The 12,210-nt window shown below is 45.5% G+C and overlaps 1 protein-coding gene across 1 annotated transcript in view; it reads left to right on the top strand.

Annotated features, from left to right (window-relative positions):
- Positions 1–12,210, top strand: part of efr3a (EFR3 homolog A (S. cerevisiae)) — a 60,574-nt gene that overhangs the window by 24,304 nt on the left and 24,060 nt on the right. Inside the window, exons 6-8 of the mRNA XM_053329563.1 lie at positions 6,538–6,679; positions 7,927–8,005; positions 11,926–12,061. Coding sequence (XP_053185538.1) covers positions 6,538–6,679; positions 7,927–8,005; positions 11,926–12,061 — 357 coding nt within the window. The remainder of the gene's footprint in view (positions 1–6,537; positions 6,680–7,926; positions 8,006–11,925; positions 12,062–12,210) is intronic.

The following is a 12,210-nucleotide window of genomic DNA, read 5'->3' as shown; positions in this document are numbered from 1 at the left end:
TAATGAAGTGGAGAGAACAAACTAAGCTAAGGAGATTTATTTTAGATTTTTCCTCCAGTTGATTTATAGTAGGAAGCAAAATGTCAGCTTTAAAGATTTAAAGATGTTTCATTTATAGTCCGCTAGAATCCTGCAGGTTTCAAAGCAAAGGAAGGAAGGAAGGAAGGAAGAAAGGAAGGAAGGAAGGAAGGATGGATGGAAGGAAGGGAGGACGGAAGAATGGAAGGAAGGAAGGAAGGAAGGGAGGAAGGAAGGAAGGGAGGAAGGATGGATGGAAGGAAGGGAGGACAGAAGAATGGAAGGAAGCAAGGAAGGGAGGAAGGATGGAAGGAAGGAAGGATGGATGGAAGGACGGAAGGAAGGGAGGAAGGGAGGAAGGATGGGAGGAAGGAAGGAAGGACAGATTACACAAAGGATGGGAATAAGGGAGGATGGAAGGAATGATAGATGACACAAAGGAAGGAAGGATGGATGGATAGATGGATGGATGGAGGAAGGAAGGAAGGACAGATGACACAAAGAAAGAAAGGAAGGAAGGACAGATGACACGAAAAAAGGAAGGAAGGACAGATAACATGAAGGAAGGAAAGAAGGAAGGATGGACAGATGACACGAAGAAAGGAAGGAAGGAAGGAAGGACAGATGACATGAAGACAGAAAGGAAGGAAGGAAGGAACGAAGGAAGATAAAACATTGACTCTCCTGTTGTCCTCGAGTCAAGGAAGGAAGGGAGGGAGGAGGGAAAAGAAGGAAGGAAAGAAAGGAAGGCAGGGAGGAAGGAAGGGAAGAAGGACAGGAGGGAGGAAGAAAGGAGGGAGTAAGGAAGGGAGGAAAGGAAAGGAAAGGAAAGAGGAAAGGAAAGGAGGGAGGAAGGAAGGAAGAGCAGAAGGGAGGACAGGAAAGAAGGAAGGGAGTCCTTCTGGTGATGTTCACAGTCACCTTACTTCCTTCCTTCATTCCTTCCTTCTCTCCTAAATCCCTTCCTCTTTTCATCCTTACTCCTTTCCTTCCTTCCTTCCTCCTTTCCTCCCTCCCTCCTTACTTCTTTCTTTCCTTCCTTCCTTCATTCCTTCCTTCCTTCCTTCCTTCCTTCCTTCCTTCCTTCCTTCCTTCCTCCTGTCCTTCCTCCTGTCTTTCCTTCTGTCCTTCCTTGACCTGAGAACAACAGGAGGGTTAATAAATCACTTTTGTATTTTTGGTGTTTCAACATGTGTGGTCTCGTCTTTCTTTGTGTGAACTATGAGTGGGTTCATGATAGATTTGGGGGCTCGTCCGGGATTTTGAACCCGGGACCGGCGGGATTTAATGACAACGTGATAATTGAGATAATTGATGTGCCGCATGTGTCGACGTACGTCATCCGATGCTCCTCTTGGTGCTCTGCAGGCATCTGATTTGAAATGCCAACACTACAGAATCAACACAGACTGTATTTACTGCCGGATGTAATAAATGAATGAAAAGAGAGAGAGAAAAAAAAAAGCAGAGGAGAATTAAACTGAGAGCGTCTGATTCAACAGTAAATCATCTGTTGAGTGTTTGATGGTTATTTATTAGAGCTTTAGAACAGAGCCATGAAACAACATTTTATTTCTCTCATTCACTCTGCCGCTCTCTCTCAAAGCCAACAACACTGTCTCACTCTCTCACCTCTGCTTTTTTTGGGCTTTGGAGGCCGAGTCAAGACCATAGACTGTATAAAAGAAATGGACGTAACATCCGTGACGTCACCCATTGGTTTGTGGACTGCTGCTCGGAAGCCAATAGTTTCTAATCTAGGCAGCGCCATCTTGAAAATTTCAGGTGCATGCTGGGAAAAATAAAAACACAGATTCTACTTATATGGGCATGAAGCGGAGCCATGGGCGGAGCGGGGAGGTTGCTATGGTTGCGAGGGCTGGATCTCGAGGACATTGGTCAATCAACCTGTCAATCAGGACGTAGCCACGCCCTAATGCATACCCTGCTTTATCGTCACATATAAAATCAGGGAGGCCAAAATGTCCCAAATGAACATCATACTGCATTGAAGAAGGCTTTAAACTAGCGATTGAGACCATAAACACATTTTGAAAACGTTTACTGAGGTTAGAAATCAAGTGAGAAGTTGGTGAATTCTCCATTGACTTGTATAGAGACGGTCGCCCCCTGGTGGCCTTTTGATAGAATGCAGCTCTAAGTTACTTCCGCGTTGGCTTCATTTCAGAGGACCAGAACTCCCCGCCTGGTTCAGACTGGGCCACATTAATGACCAATCTGACAGGTTGCTGTGGCAACGTTGTCGGAGCGGATTCGTCATCTAGTGTGTATTGTGTGATGTCATATAATTGCGACAGCGACAGCAATAACAAACCCTTGAGCTTCGCTTGAATGGAGCCATCTCCCCAAAGATTAAGAATATGGTTTGATCCTCTGTCCATGGACTGATGTTTACGATGTCCTCCGTTGCCTACAGTGATATCACCTAGCAACAACAACTGGAATAAGTCCTCCAGTGATATCACCTAGCAACAACAACTGGAATAAGCGCGAGTCTGGTGTCTCATAGAGTGACGTAGCGTAGAGACGTAGAGAGACGTCACGGACAGTCAAATCCGATATGAGTGTTTGGAGCTGTTCAGACTTAGACACATCTGTCCAGACTTCTTCCCAAAGGTGGTTTTCTGACTGTTCAGACTTCATAAGAGCATCTGGTTCCAATCTAGTTTGGCTAAAAATCAGATTTTGTCTTGCAGTGTGAACGCAGCCTCGAAGTATCTTGTGTTCTTTTTCAATAAAAATATTTTGGGGAAAAAAAGAAAAAGCAAAGACACAAAAAGGCAGGAAGGGAGAGCGTTATCATTCAGACCTTAACAGCGTGACTCACAGACAAGATCAAGGGTCAACTTAGTAGGAGGAAGTGGTTCTCAGGTGGTCAGATGTCAAAACAGGAGGAGGTGCAACATTGAGACAGAAGCAGCAGGTGATCAAACCGTCAGTGGGCAGGAGTGACTAAAGGGACCGTTCCTAGACATCATGTCGCTACAAAAATGTCTATTTGTTCCTACGTTTCTTCTTGTCAGGAGCAAAAATGAGTCCAAAGTTACCAAAGTAAATCAAAACTGACAGCAGCGGCCATTTGCTCACAGGTGACATATTCAACCCTTCATAGGTCTGCTCAACTGTTTGGTAGAGGTATGATGTCTGGCCAAAAACTAAATCTATTGAACCCATTTAACTTTTTAGGTCAATCTTTATCACTTGTATGAGGAATGTAATGCACAGACAGAACATCAGATTGTGTTATGGTTGCTATAGATACAGGTTGTTCTATGGTTGCTATAGATACAGGTTGTTCTATTGTTGCTATAGACACAGATTGTGTTGTGGTTGCTATAGATACAGGTTGTTCTATGGTTGCTATAGATACAGGTTGTGTTATGGTTGCTATAGATACAGGTTGTTCTATGGTTGCTATAGATACAGGTTATGTTATGGTTGCTATAGATACAGGTTGTTCTATGGTTGCTATAGATACAGGTTGTGCTAGTGTATAAATGAAGAATAACCCAAATTACTGCTGACATCAGAGATCCTTCCTTCGTGTCATCTGTCCATCCTTCCGTCCTTCCTTCCTTCCTTCCGTCCTTCATTCAATCCATCCTTCGTTCTGTCCTTCGTGTCATCTGTCCTTCCTTCCTTCCTTCCTTCCTTCCTTCTATCCTTCCGTCCTTCTTTCCTTCCTTCCTTCAATCCATCCTTCGTTCTGTCCTTCGTGTCATCTGTCTTTCCTTCCTTCCTTCTTTCCTTGCTTCCTACCTTCCTTCTTTCCTTCCTTCCTTGCTTCGTGTCATCTGTCCATCCTTCCTTCCTTCCTTCCTTCCTTCCTTCGTGTCATCTGTCCTGCCTTCCTTCCTTTCTTCCTTCCTTTGTGTCATCTGTCCTTCCTTCCTTCCTTCCTTCCTTATTTCCTTCCTTGTACACTAACAGAATGAGTCTGTAGAGGCTGTATAAAACATCACATTTAGGCTCAATGAGGGAATATAATCCATGTTTTATGTTGCCATGGCGTCAGAGAGGAAGGAAAAGCATAAACAGCACTTTCTTGGTTCTGACCTACGAAGGGTTAAAAGAAAACCAGCACAGATCAGACAGTTTGACCCTAACCCTATACTGTGACCAGTAACACCATTGCATAATAACCTATAAATCCCTTCTTTCCTTCCTTCCTCCCTCCCTCCCTCCCTCCTTTCCTTCCTTCCTTCCTTCCCTCCCTTCCTTCCTTCCTCCCTTCCTTCCTTCCTTCCTTCCTCCCTCCTTCTTTACTTCCACCCTCCCCCCTTCCCCTCCTCCTCCCCTCCTCCTCCCACCCTGTCTGTCTGTCTTATTCTCTATTTTCTTTATCCTCTTTCATCTTTGTCATTTGATTCCTCCGTCACCGTTAAACCTCTCTCTCTCATCCCCCCTTTCTTTCTTTCTTTCTTTCTTTCTTTCTTTCTTTCTTTCTTTCTTTCTTTCTTTCTGTCTTTCTTTCCTTCTTTCTGTCTTTCTTTCCTTCTTTCTGTCTTTCTTTCCTTCTTTCTGTCTTTCTTTTTGCCTCTTACATCACATTAATCAGGAATAATTTGATTGGTTTCACAAAATCTGACTCTTTCTTTCTTTTCTTTCTTTTTATTTGTATTTCTTGTTCTCCCGCTCACTGACCCGTCTTATCAGCTGCTCTTAAATGTAAAATAATTCCTGCTTTATGTCCTCAGGTGATGAATTTAATATAAAACACATTTCTTACATGTGATTACAGGATATCTTTGTGCTCGCAGGCTGTCAGCAGACGTTTATCTGGCTCTTAGTTAAATGATTAATGACATTAACAAAGGAGAGAGGGAGGAAGGAAGAAGGAAGGAAGGAAAGGAGGGAGGAAGGAAGGAAGGAAAGAAGGGAAGAAGGAAGGAAAGGAGGGAGGAAGGAAGGAAAGGATGTCCTTCTTTCCTCCCTTCCTCTTTCCCTTTCTGCCTCCCTCCCTCCTTCCTTCCTTCCTTCTCTTTCCTTTCCTCCCTTCCATCCTCCCTCCTTTCCTTCCTTCCTTTCCTCCTTCCTCCCTCCCTCCTTTCCTTCCTTCTTCCTCCGTTCCATCCTTCCTTCTTCCCTCCCTTCCTTCTGTCCTCCCTCCTTTCCTTCCTTCCTTTCCTTCCTCCCTTCCTTCTTTCCTTCCTTCTTCCTTTCATTCCTCCGTTCCATCCTTCCTTCTTCCCTCCCTTCCTTCTGTCCTCCCTCCTTTCCTTCCTTCCTTTCCTTCCTCCCTTCCTTCTTTCCTTCCTTCTTCCTTTCATTCCTCCTTTCCCTCCTTGCTCTCTCCCTACATCCCTCCCTCCTTCACTCCTTTCCTTCCTTCTTCCCTTCCTTCCTTAACTTGAGGACAACAGGAGGGTTAATCTATCTCTTTTATTTCAATATAAACTAAATACAGAATAAAAATCTCTTTCCTTTTCATTTTTCAGTTTCTATATTCTCATACACACACACACACACACACACACACACACACACACACACACACACACACACACTCACACTCATCCCTATCTGATTGAGGTCGGTCGATACTCTTTCATTTGATTTCTGCTTCTTTTCTTTTCTTTTTTTTCTCTCCAGCTGCTCTGATTGATTTCTCTTCAGTCTCTCGTCCTTCTTTCAGTCCTTCATTCTTCACTCGCTCTCTTTTCTCTTCATCCATCCATCTGTCTCATATCCTGAAGGTTTCACCCCTGCTACTGTCTAAATGTTATTGCACTCCTCTCTCCCTCTCTCTCTCATCCCTCCCTCCCTCCCTCTCTCTCTCTCTCATCCCTCCCTCGCTCCCTCCTTCTCTCTGTTTACAGATTATTAGTGTGTGATATGAGGAATTGATTCTTCAGTCTTTAGTTTCACATTAAGACACATTTCTTTCCTTCCCTCCTTCCTTCCTTTCCTTCCTTCCACCCTCTCACCCTCCTTCTTTACTTCCCTCCTTTCTTCCTTCTGTCCTTCCTTCCTTTCCTTCCACCCTCCTTTCCTTCCTTCCTTCTTCCTCCCTTCTATCCTTCCTCCCTCCCTCCCTCCCTTCCTTTCCCCTCCCCTCCCTCCCTCCTTTCCTTCCTTCCTCCCTCCTTGCCATCATTCCTTCCTCCCTTCCTTCCACCCTCCTTCTTTACTTCCCTCCTTTCTTCTTTCCTCCTTTCCTTCCATCTTCCTCCCTTGCATCCTTCCTTCCTTCCCCTTTCCTTCCTTCTTCCTCCCTTCCTTCTTTCCTTCCTCCCTTCCATCCTTCCTCCCTTCCATCCTTCCTCCCTCCCTCCCTTCCTTTCCCCTCCCCTCCCTCCCTCCTTTCCTTCCTTCCTCCCTCCTTTCCATCATTCCTTCCACCCTCCTTCTTTACTTCCCTCCTTTCTTCCCTCCTCCTTTCCCTCCTCCCTCCTTCCTCCCTCCCTTCCTCCCTCCTTTCCTTCCATCCTTCCTTCCTTCCCTCCTCCCTTCCTTCCTTGACTTGAGGATTAAACTTGTGCTTCCTGTTTCCTGTAGGGCGGGGGCACCCGAGCACGCCGTCGGTAGCGGGTCAGGATGGAGAGGAGAACCCTGCAGCGTTGGCTGAAAGCTGCTTCAGAGAGCTGCTGGGCCGAGCGGCGTACGGGAACATGAACAACGCCGTGAGACCTGTGCTGGTGTGAGTACAAACACACACACACACACACACACACACACACACACACACACACACACACACACACACATTTCTCTTTTTATATCCTTGTAGGGACACTCATTGATATTAATGCATTCACAGGTCCCTTAACCTTTAAAAGGGTTCATTTTAAAGTTGTGAGGAACGGCCAAAAAGTCCTCTCAAAGATAGAAAGACACACACACACACACACACACACACTCACACACACTTTTTCACATACACTCACATACACACACACACACAGGCTGGCATATAAATACACATACTGGCACCAAACGCTTTATGACTCACACTCTGTTTCTTTCTCGGTATCACACACACACTTTCTCACATACACACACTTTCACACACACACACACACACACACACACACACACACACACACACACACACACACACACACACACACACACACACACACACACACACACACACACTTTCACACACACACACACACACACACACACACACACACACACACACAGAGGAAATTAAACAAGCCTTCTTATCACGCCGACAGCTGCTGTACGACCTCAACACACCGTCGCCACCAGGTGACCGTCTCTCCCTCTGTGTCTCTCTCTCTCTTTCTCTCTCTCTCTCTCTCCCTGTCTCTCTCTCTCTCTCTCTCTCTCTCTCTTTCTCTCTCTCTCTGTCTGTCTCTCCCTCTCTCTCTCTCTCTTTTCCTCTCTGTCACCAGTTTCTCTTCTGTCTCAGAGCTTCTTCTTTTCTCTTCTCTTCTCTCACTTTCTCTCACACTGTCCGATCATTAAAGCTTCAACAGGTGACGTCAGCAGCTGATCCTTTAAAAAAAAAAGCTCTAATGTCCTATTCCATATAATCTATCTATCTATCTATCTACTGTTATACAGCAGCTTTCAGGTTAATGTAGTTCAAAGTGCTTCACAGCTGATTGACAAGCTGATAATAAGACATGAAGAATAAATTACAAAGAGAAAAAAATGGTGTGTATGTGTGTGTGTGTGTGTGTGTGTGTGTGTGTGTGTGTGTGTGTGTGGATCCCAGCAGAGAAGATAAAATATAATAAAATAAAATAAATAAAATATCAGACTACCTCTTCTCTTGTCTAGGTATTTTTTTAAAAAAAAGACAAATGCTTCTTCTTCTCTTGTTATCCGTCTCAGATTTAAAGAGTGCAGCTCTGACCTCGCTGTCTTTTATCTGTCTTTGTCTAACGATGTCTGTCTTTACCTTTCCGTCCTCAGTCACCTGGATAATCATCACCTGTGGGACCCAAACGAGTTCGCTGTCTCCTGCTTCAGAATCATCATGTACTCCATCCAGGTAAAGCAAACTCATACTTTCACACTAAATATAGAGTTCATAATGTGTTGACTGTTCCTTCTTTCCTTCCTTTTGTCCTTCCTTCCCCCCTCCCTCCTTCCTTCCTTCCTCCCTTCCTTCTTTCCTTTCCTCCCTACCGTCCTCCCTCCTTTCCTTCTTTCCTTCCTTCCTTTCCTCCCTTCCTCCCTCCCTCCCTCCTTACTCCTTTCCTTCCTTCCTCCCTCCCTCCCTCCCTCCTTACTCCTATCCTTCCTCCCTCCTTACTCCTTTCTTTCCTTCCTTCTTTTCCTTCCTTCCTCCCTCCCTCCTTACTCCTTTCCTTCCTCCCTCCCTCCCTCCCTCCCTCCCTCCTTACTCCTTTCCTTCCTCCCTCCTTACTCCTTTCTTTCCTTCCTTCTCCCTTCCTTCCTCCCTCCCTCCCTCCTTACTCCTTTCCTTCCTTCTTCCCTCCCTCCCTCCCTCCTTCCTCCTTTCCTTCCTCCCTCCTTACTCCTTTTTTCCTTCCTTCTTCCTTCCTTCCTCCCTCCCTCCCTACTCCTTTCCTTCCTTCCTCCCTCCCTCCCTCCCTCCCTCCTTACTCCTTTCTTTCCTTCCTTCTTCCTCCCTTCCTCCCTTCCTCCCTCCCTCCTTACTTAATCCAGGTAAAGCAGACACACACTTTCACACTAAATATAGAGTTCATTATGTGTTGCACTTCCTTCAGTTAGGAGTTTTTTAAAGTGCTTCGCTCCCTGCCGTTAGCCCCGCCCCCCTCTTTCCCCTGAGTGTCACACCTGTCAATCATCCTGATGAGCTGTCATCCAGCTGCAGGCAGAAAGTCAGCGGCGCCCTGAAATCCTCGACAGGCAGACGATCAGATGTTCACTCTGTTTCTGCTCAGCTCTGTTGTTGCTTCTGTGGCTTTTTCGGAGGGTTTTTTTCAGGATGATCTTCAACCTGCTTCTTTAATCAGCAGTGAAGTGAGAAATCCCTTAATTCATGTGAAATGCATCTACGTCAGAGGAGTCAAACTCATCTTCATTCAAGGGCCACATACAGACCAATTTGATCTCATGTTGGCCGGATCATTAAAAAGATGGAGGGAAGGAAGGAAGGAAGGAAATAAGGAAATAAGAAGGGAAGGAAGGAAAGACAAAAGGCAAAAGGAAGGAGGGAAGAAAGGTAGGAAAGAGAGATAGTGAAGGAAGGACAGAAGGAAGAAAGGAAGGAAGGACAGATGGAAGAATGGAAGGAAGGAAGGACAGATGGAAGGAAGGGTAGAAGGAAGAATGGAAGGAAAGACACATGAAAGGAAGGACAGAAGGAAGAATGGAAGGAAGGAAGGAAGGAAGAAAGGAAGGAAGAAAGGAAGAATGGACGGAAGGACAGAAGGGAGAATGGAAGGAAGAAAGAAAGGAAGGACAGATGGAAGCAAGAAAGGAAGGAAGGACAGATGGAAGGACAGATGGAAGCAAGAAAGGAAGGAAGGACAGATGGAAGGAAGGGTAGAAGGAAGAATGGAAGGAAGGACAGAAGGAAGGACAGAAGGGAGAATGGAAGGAAGGACAGAAGGAAGGACAGAAGGGAGAATGGAAGGAAGGACAGAAGGAAGAAGGGCGGGAAGGACAGAAGGAAGAAAGGAAAGAAGGACAGAAGGAGGGAAGGGCAGAAGGAAGAAAGGAAGGAAGGACAGAAGGAAGAAAGGAAGGAAGGACAGAAGGAAGAAAGGAAGGAAGGACCGATGGAAGGAAGGACAGAAGGAAGGAAGGACCGAAGGACAGAAGGAAGAATGGAAGAAAGGACAGAAGGAAGAAAGGAAGGAAGGACAGATGGAAGGAAGGACAAAGTTTCATATAGTAGATTTAATGATGTTGAATGTTAGTGACAAATACAGAATATATTTTAGGAACTTTTCAGTCTGACGATAAACACCCCCTGATTATTTCCTTGTTTCCAGCAGAGGACGAATACATTTTTTACATTGTGATGTTGCTTCTTTTTTTTTTTTTTTTGCACAGAGCTGCAGCCTCTGTGTGTGTGTGTGCGTGTTTACCTTCAGACTTGCATCGTACACTTATTACTGCTGTCAATCACATTTCCCAGCATGCATCTGTGCTGCTCCGTCTAAGCCAGACACACAACCCACGCTCGCTCTCTGCCCGCTGTCGGCTCCTCGAGTTCCCAGGTGACTCTGAGGCGCTGCCATAGATTAAATACAACACGATCAATGCTCTGTGTGTGTGTGTGTGTGTGTGTGTGTGTGTGTGTGTGTGTGTGTGTGTGTGTGTGTGTGTGTGTGTGTGTGTGTGTGTGTGTGTGTGTGAGGAGTTGGCAGGGTTTTTGTCTCTCTGATCTGTCCGTGGGGGGGGTGGGGGGGGGGGGTTTCTGTCTGTCTGCCAGGAGAGACGGGTGACGGGTGTCTTGTTGATCCGTGTGACGAAACTCAAACCCACGTCAGGTTTTATCCTCCTGAGACGCGGTGGGGCATTCAGGAGAAAACGTCAGCAGGAAATAAACGAGTTTGAGTCATTTTTAAAAGATACATTCATCCTTAAGCAGTCGCTATTTATATTTCGAGGACCAGATGAGACACAGTTACTCGTGATGGACTGCAAAAAACGTCAGAACATCGTCTGCAAACATGATGAGTTTCTGAAGTCGTCATTTTGAAGCATTGATTTATTTTCACTTTGACTTCAGCTTTAATTTTTCCTTCATTCTTCTCCTCCTTCTATACTTCTTTCCTTACTTCCTTCTATCCTTCCTTGTTTTCTTCCTTCCTTCCTTCCTTCCTTCCTTCCTTTCCTTCCTCCCTCCCTCCTAAATTTTCTGTCACATGTTTATAAAGTCGGCATTTTGGAGCATTGATTTATTTTCAGTTTCATTTAAGCTTTAATTTTTCCTTCATACTTCCCCTCCTTCTATACTTCTTTCCTCACTTCCTTCCATCCTTCCTTGCTTCTTTCCTTCCTCCCTCCTTTCCTTCCTCCCTCCTTTCCTTCCTCCCTCCCTCCTTACTTTTCTGTCATGTGTTGCTTTACAAAGTCATCATTTTGCATCATTGATTCATTTTCACCTTTTCTTCGGCGCTCAGTCTGCAGAATATTGAATATTGTAAAAACATCAGCAGAATATAAAAGAGTTTGAGTCAATTAAGAAGATATACTCATCCTTAAGCAGTCGTTATTTATGTTTTGAAGTTTATATTTGATGTTTATGGACTATTAAAAACATCAAAACATCGTCTGCAAACAGGATGATTTTCTGTCACGTCTTGGTTTCTTAAGTAGAAGTAAGGAGGGAGGGAAGGTTGAAGGAAGGTAGGGAGTAAGGAAGGAAGGGAGGAAGGAGGGAGGGAGGGAGGAAGGGAGGAAAGAAGGAAGGGAGTAAAGAGGAAGTGAGGAAGGAAGTAAGGAGAGAAGGAGGAAGGAAGGAAGGAAAGGAGTAAGGAAGGGAGGAAAAGAGTAAGGAGGGAGGGAGGAAGGATGTAAGGAGAGAAGGAGCAAGGAAGGAAAGGGAGGAAAGGAGTAAGGAGGGAGGTAGCAAGGAAGGAAGGAAGGAAGGAAGGAAGGAAAGGATTAAGGAAGGTAGGGAGTAAGGAAGTAAGGAGAGAAGGAAAGGAGGAAGGAAGGAAGGAAGGAGTAAGGAAGGAGGAAGGAAGGAAGGAAAGGAGTAAGGAGGGAGGGAGGGACAGGAGGAAGGATGGAAGGAGTAAGGAGGGACGGGAAGAAGGAAGGAAGGAGTAAGAAAGGGAGGAAGGAAGGAAGAAAAGGAGGGAGGGAGGAATATGTTGGTTTCTAAAGTCGTCATTTTGCAACATTGATTTATCTTCTGCAGCCTCGAACCTCCAGCTGTATCTTAGCCGTGCTGATATTCAGTATAACAGTTATAAATCCTCCTTCTCTCCTCGTCTCCTTGTCTCCTTGTCTCCTGTCGTCCAGGCTCAGCACTCCCATCACGTCATCCAGCAGGTTCTCAACCACCTGGACACCAACAACAAGAACACGCCGCGGGTCCGAGCCGGCATCGTCCAGGTTCTCCTGGAGACGGTCGCCATCGCTGCCAAAGGATCCGTGGGTGAGTTCAAACATCTGCCTTCATCCTGCTTTTATTTTACTCAGCGTTTAAACCCTCCTGTTGTCCTCAGGTCAAGGAAGGAAGGAAGGAAGGAAGGAGGGAGGGAGGAAGGAAAGGAGTAAGGAGGGAGGGAGGGAGGAAGGAAAGGA

This window comes from Scomber japonicus, chromosome 12 (assembly GCF_027409825.1).
Source record: "Scomber japonicus isolate fScoJap1 chromosome 12, fScoJap1.pri, whole genome shotgun sequence".
In the NCBI taxonomy this organism is placed as follows: Eukaryota; Metazoa; Chordata; class Actinopteri; order Scombriformes; family Scombridae; genus Scomber; species Scomber japonicus.
This window is presented reverse-complemented; position numbering and strand designations above follow the sequence as displayed.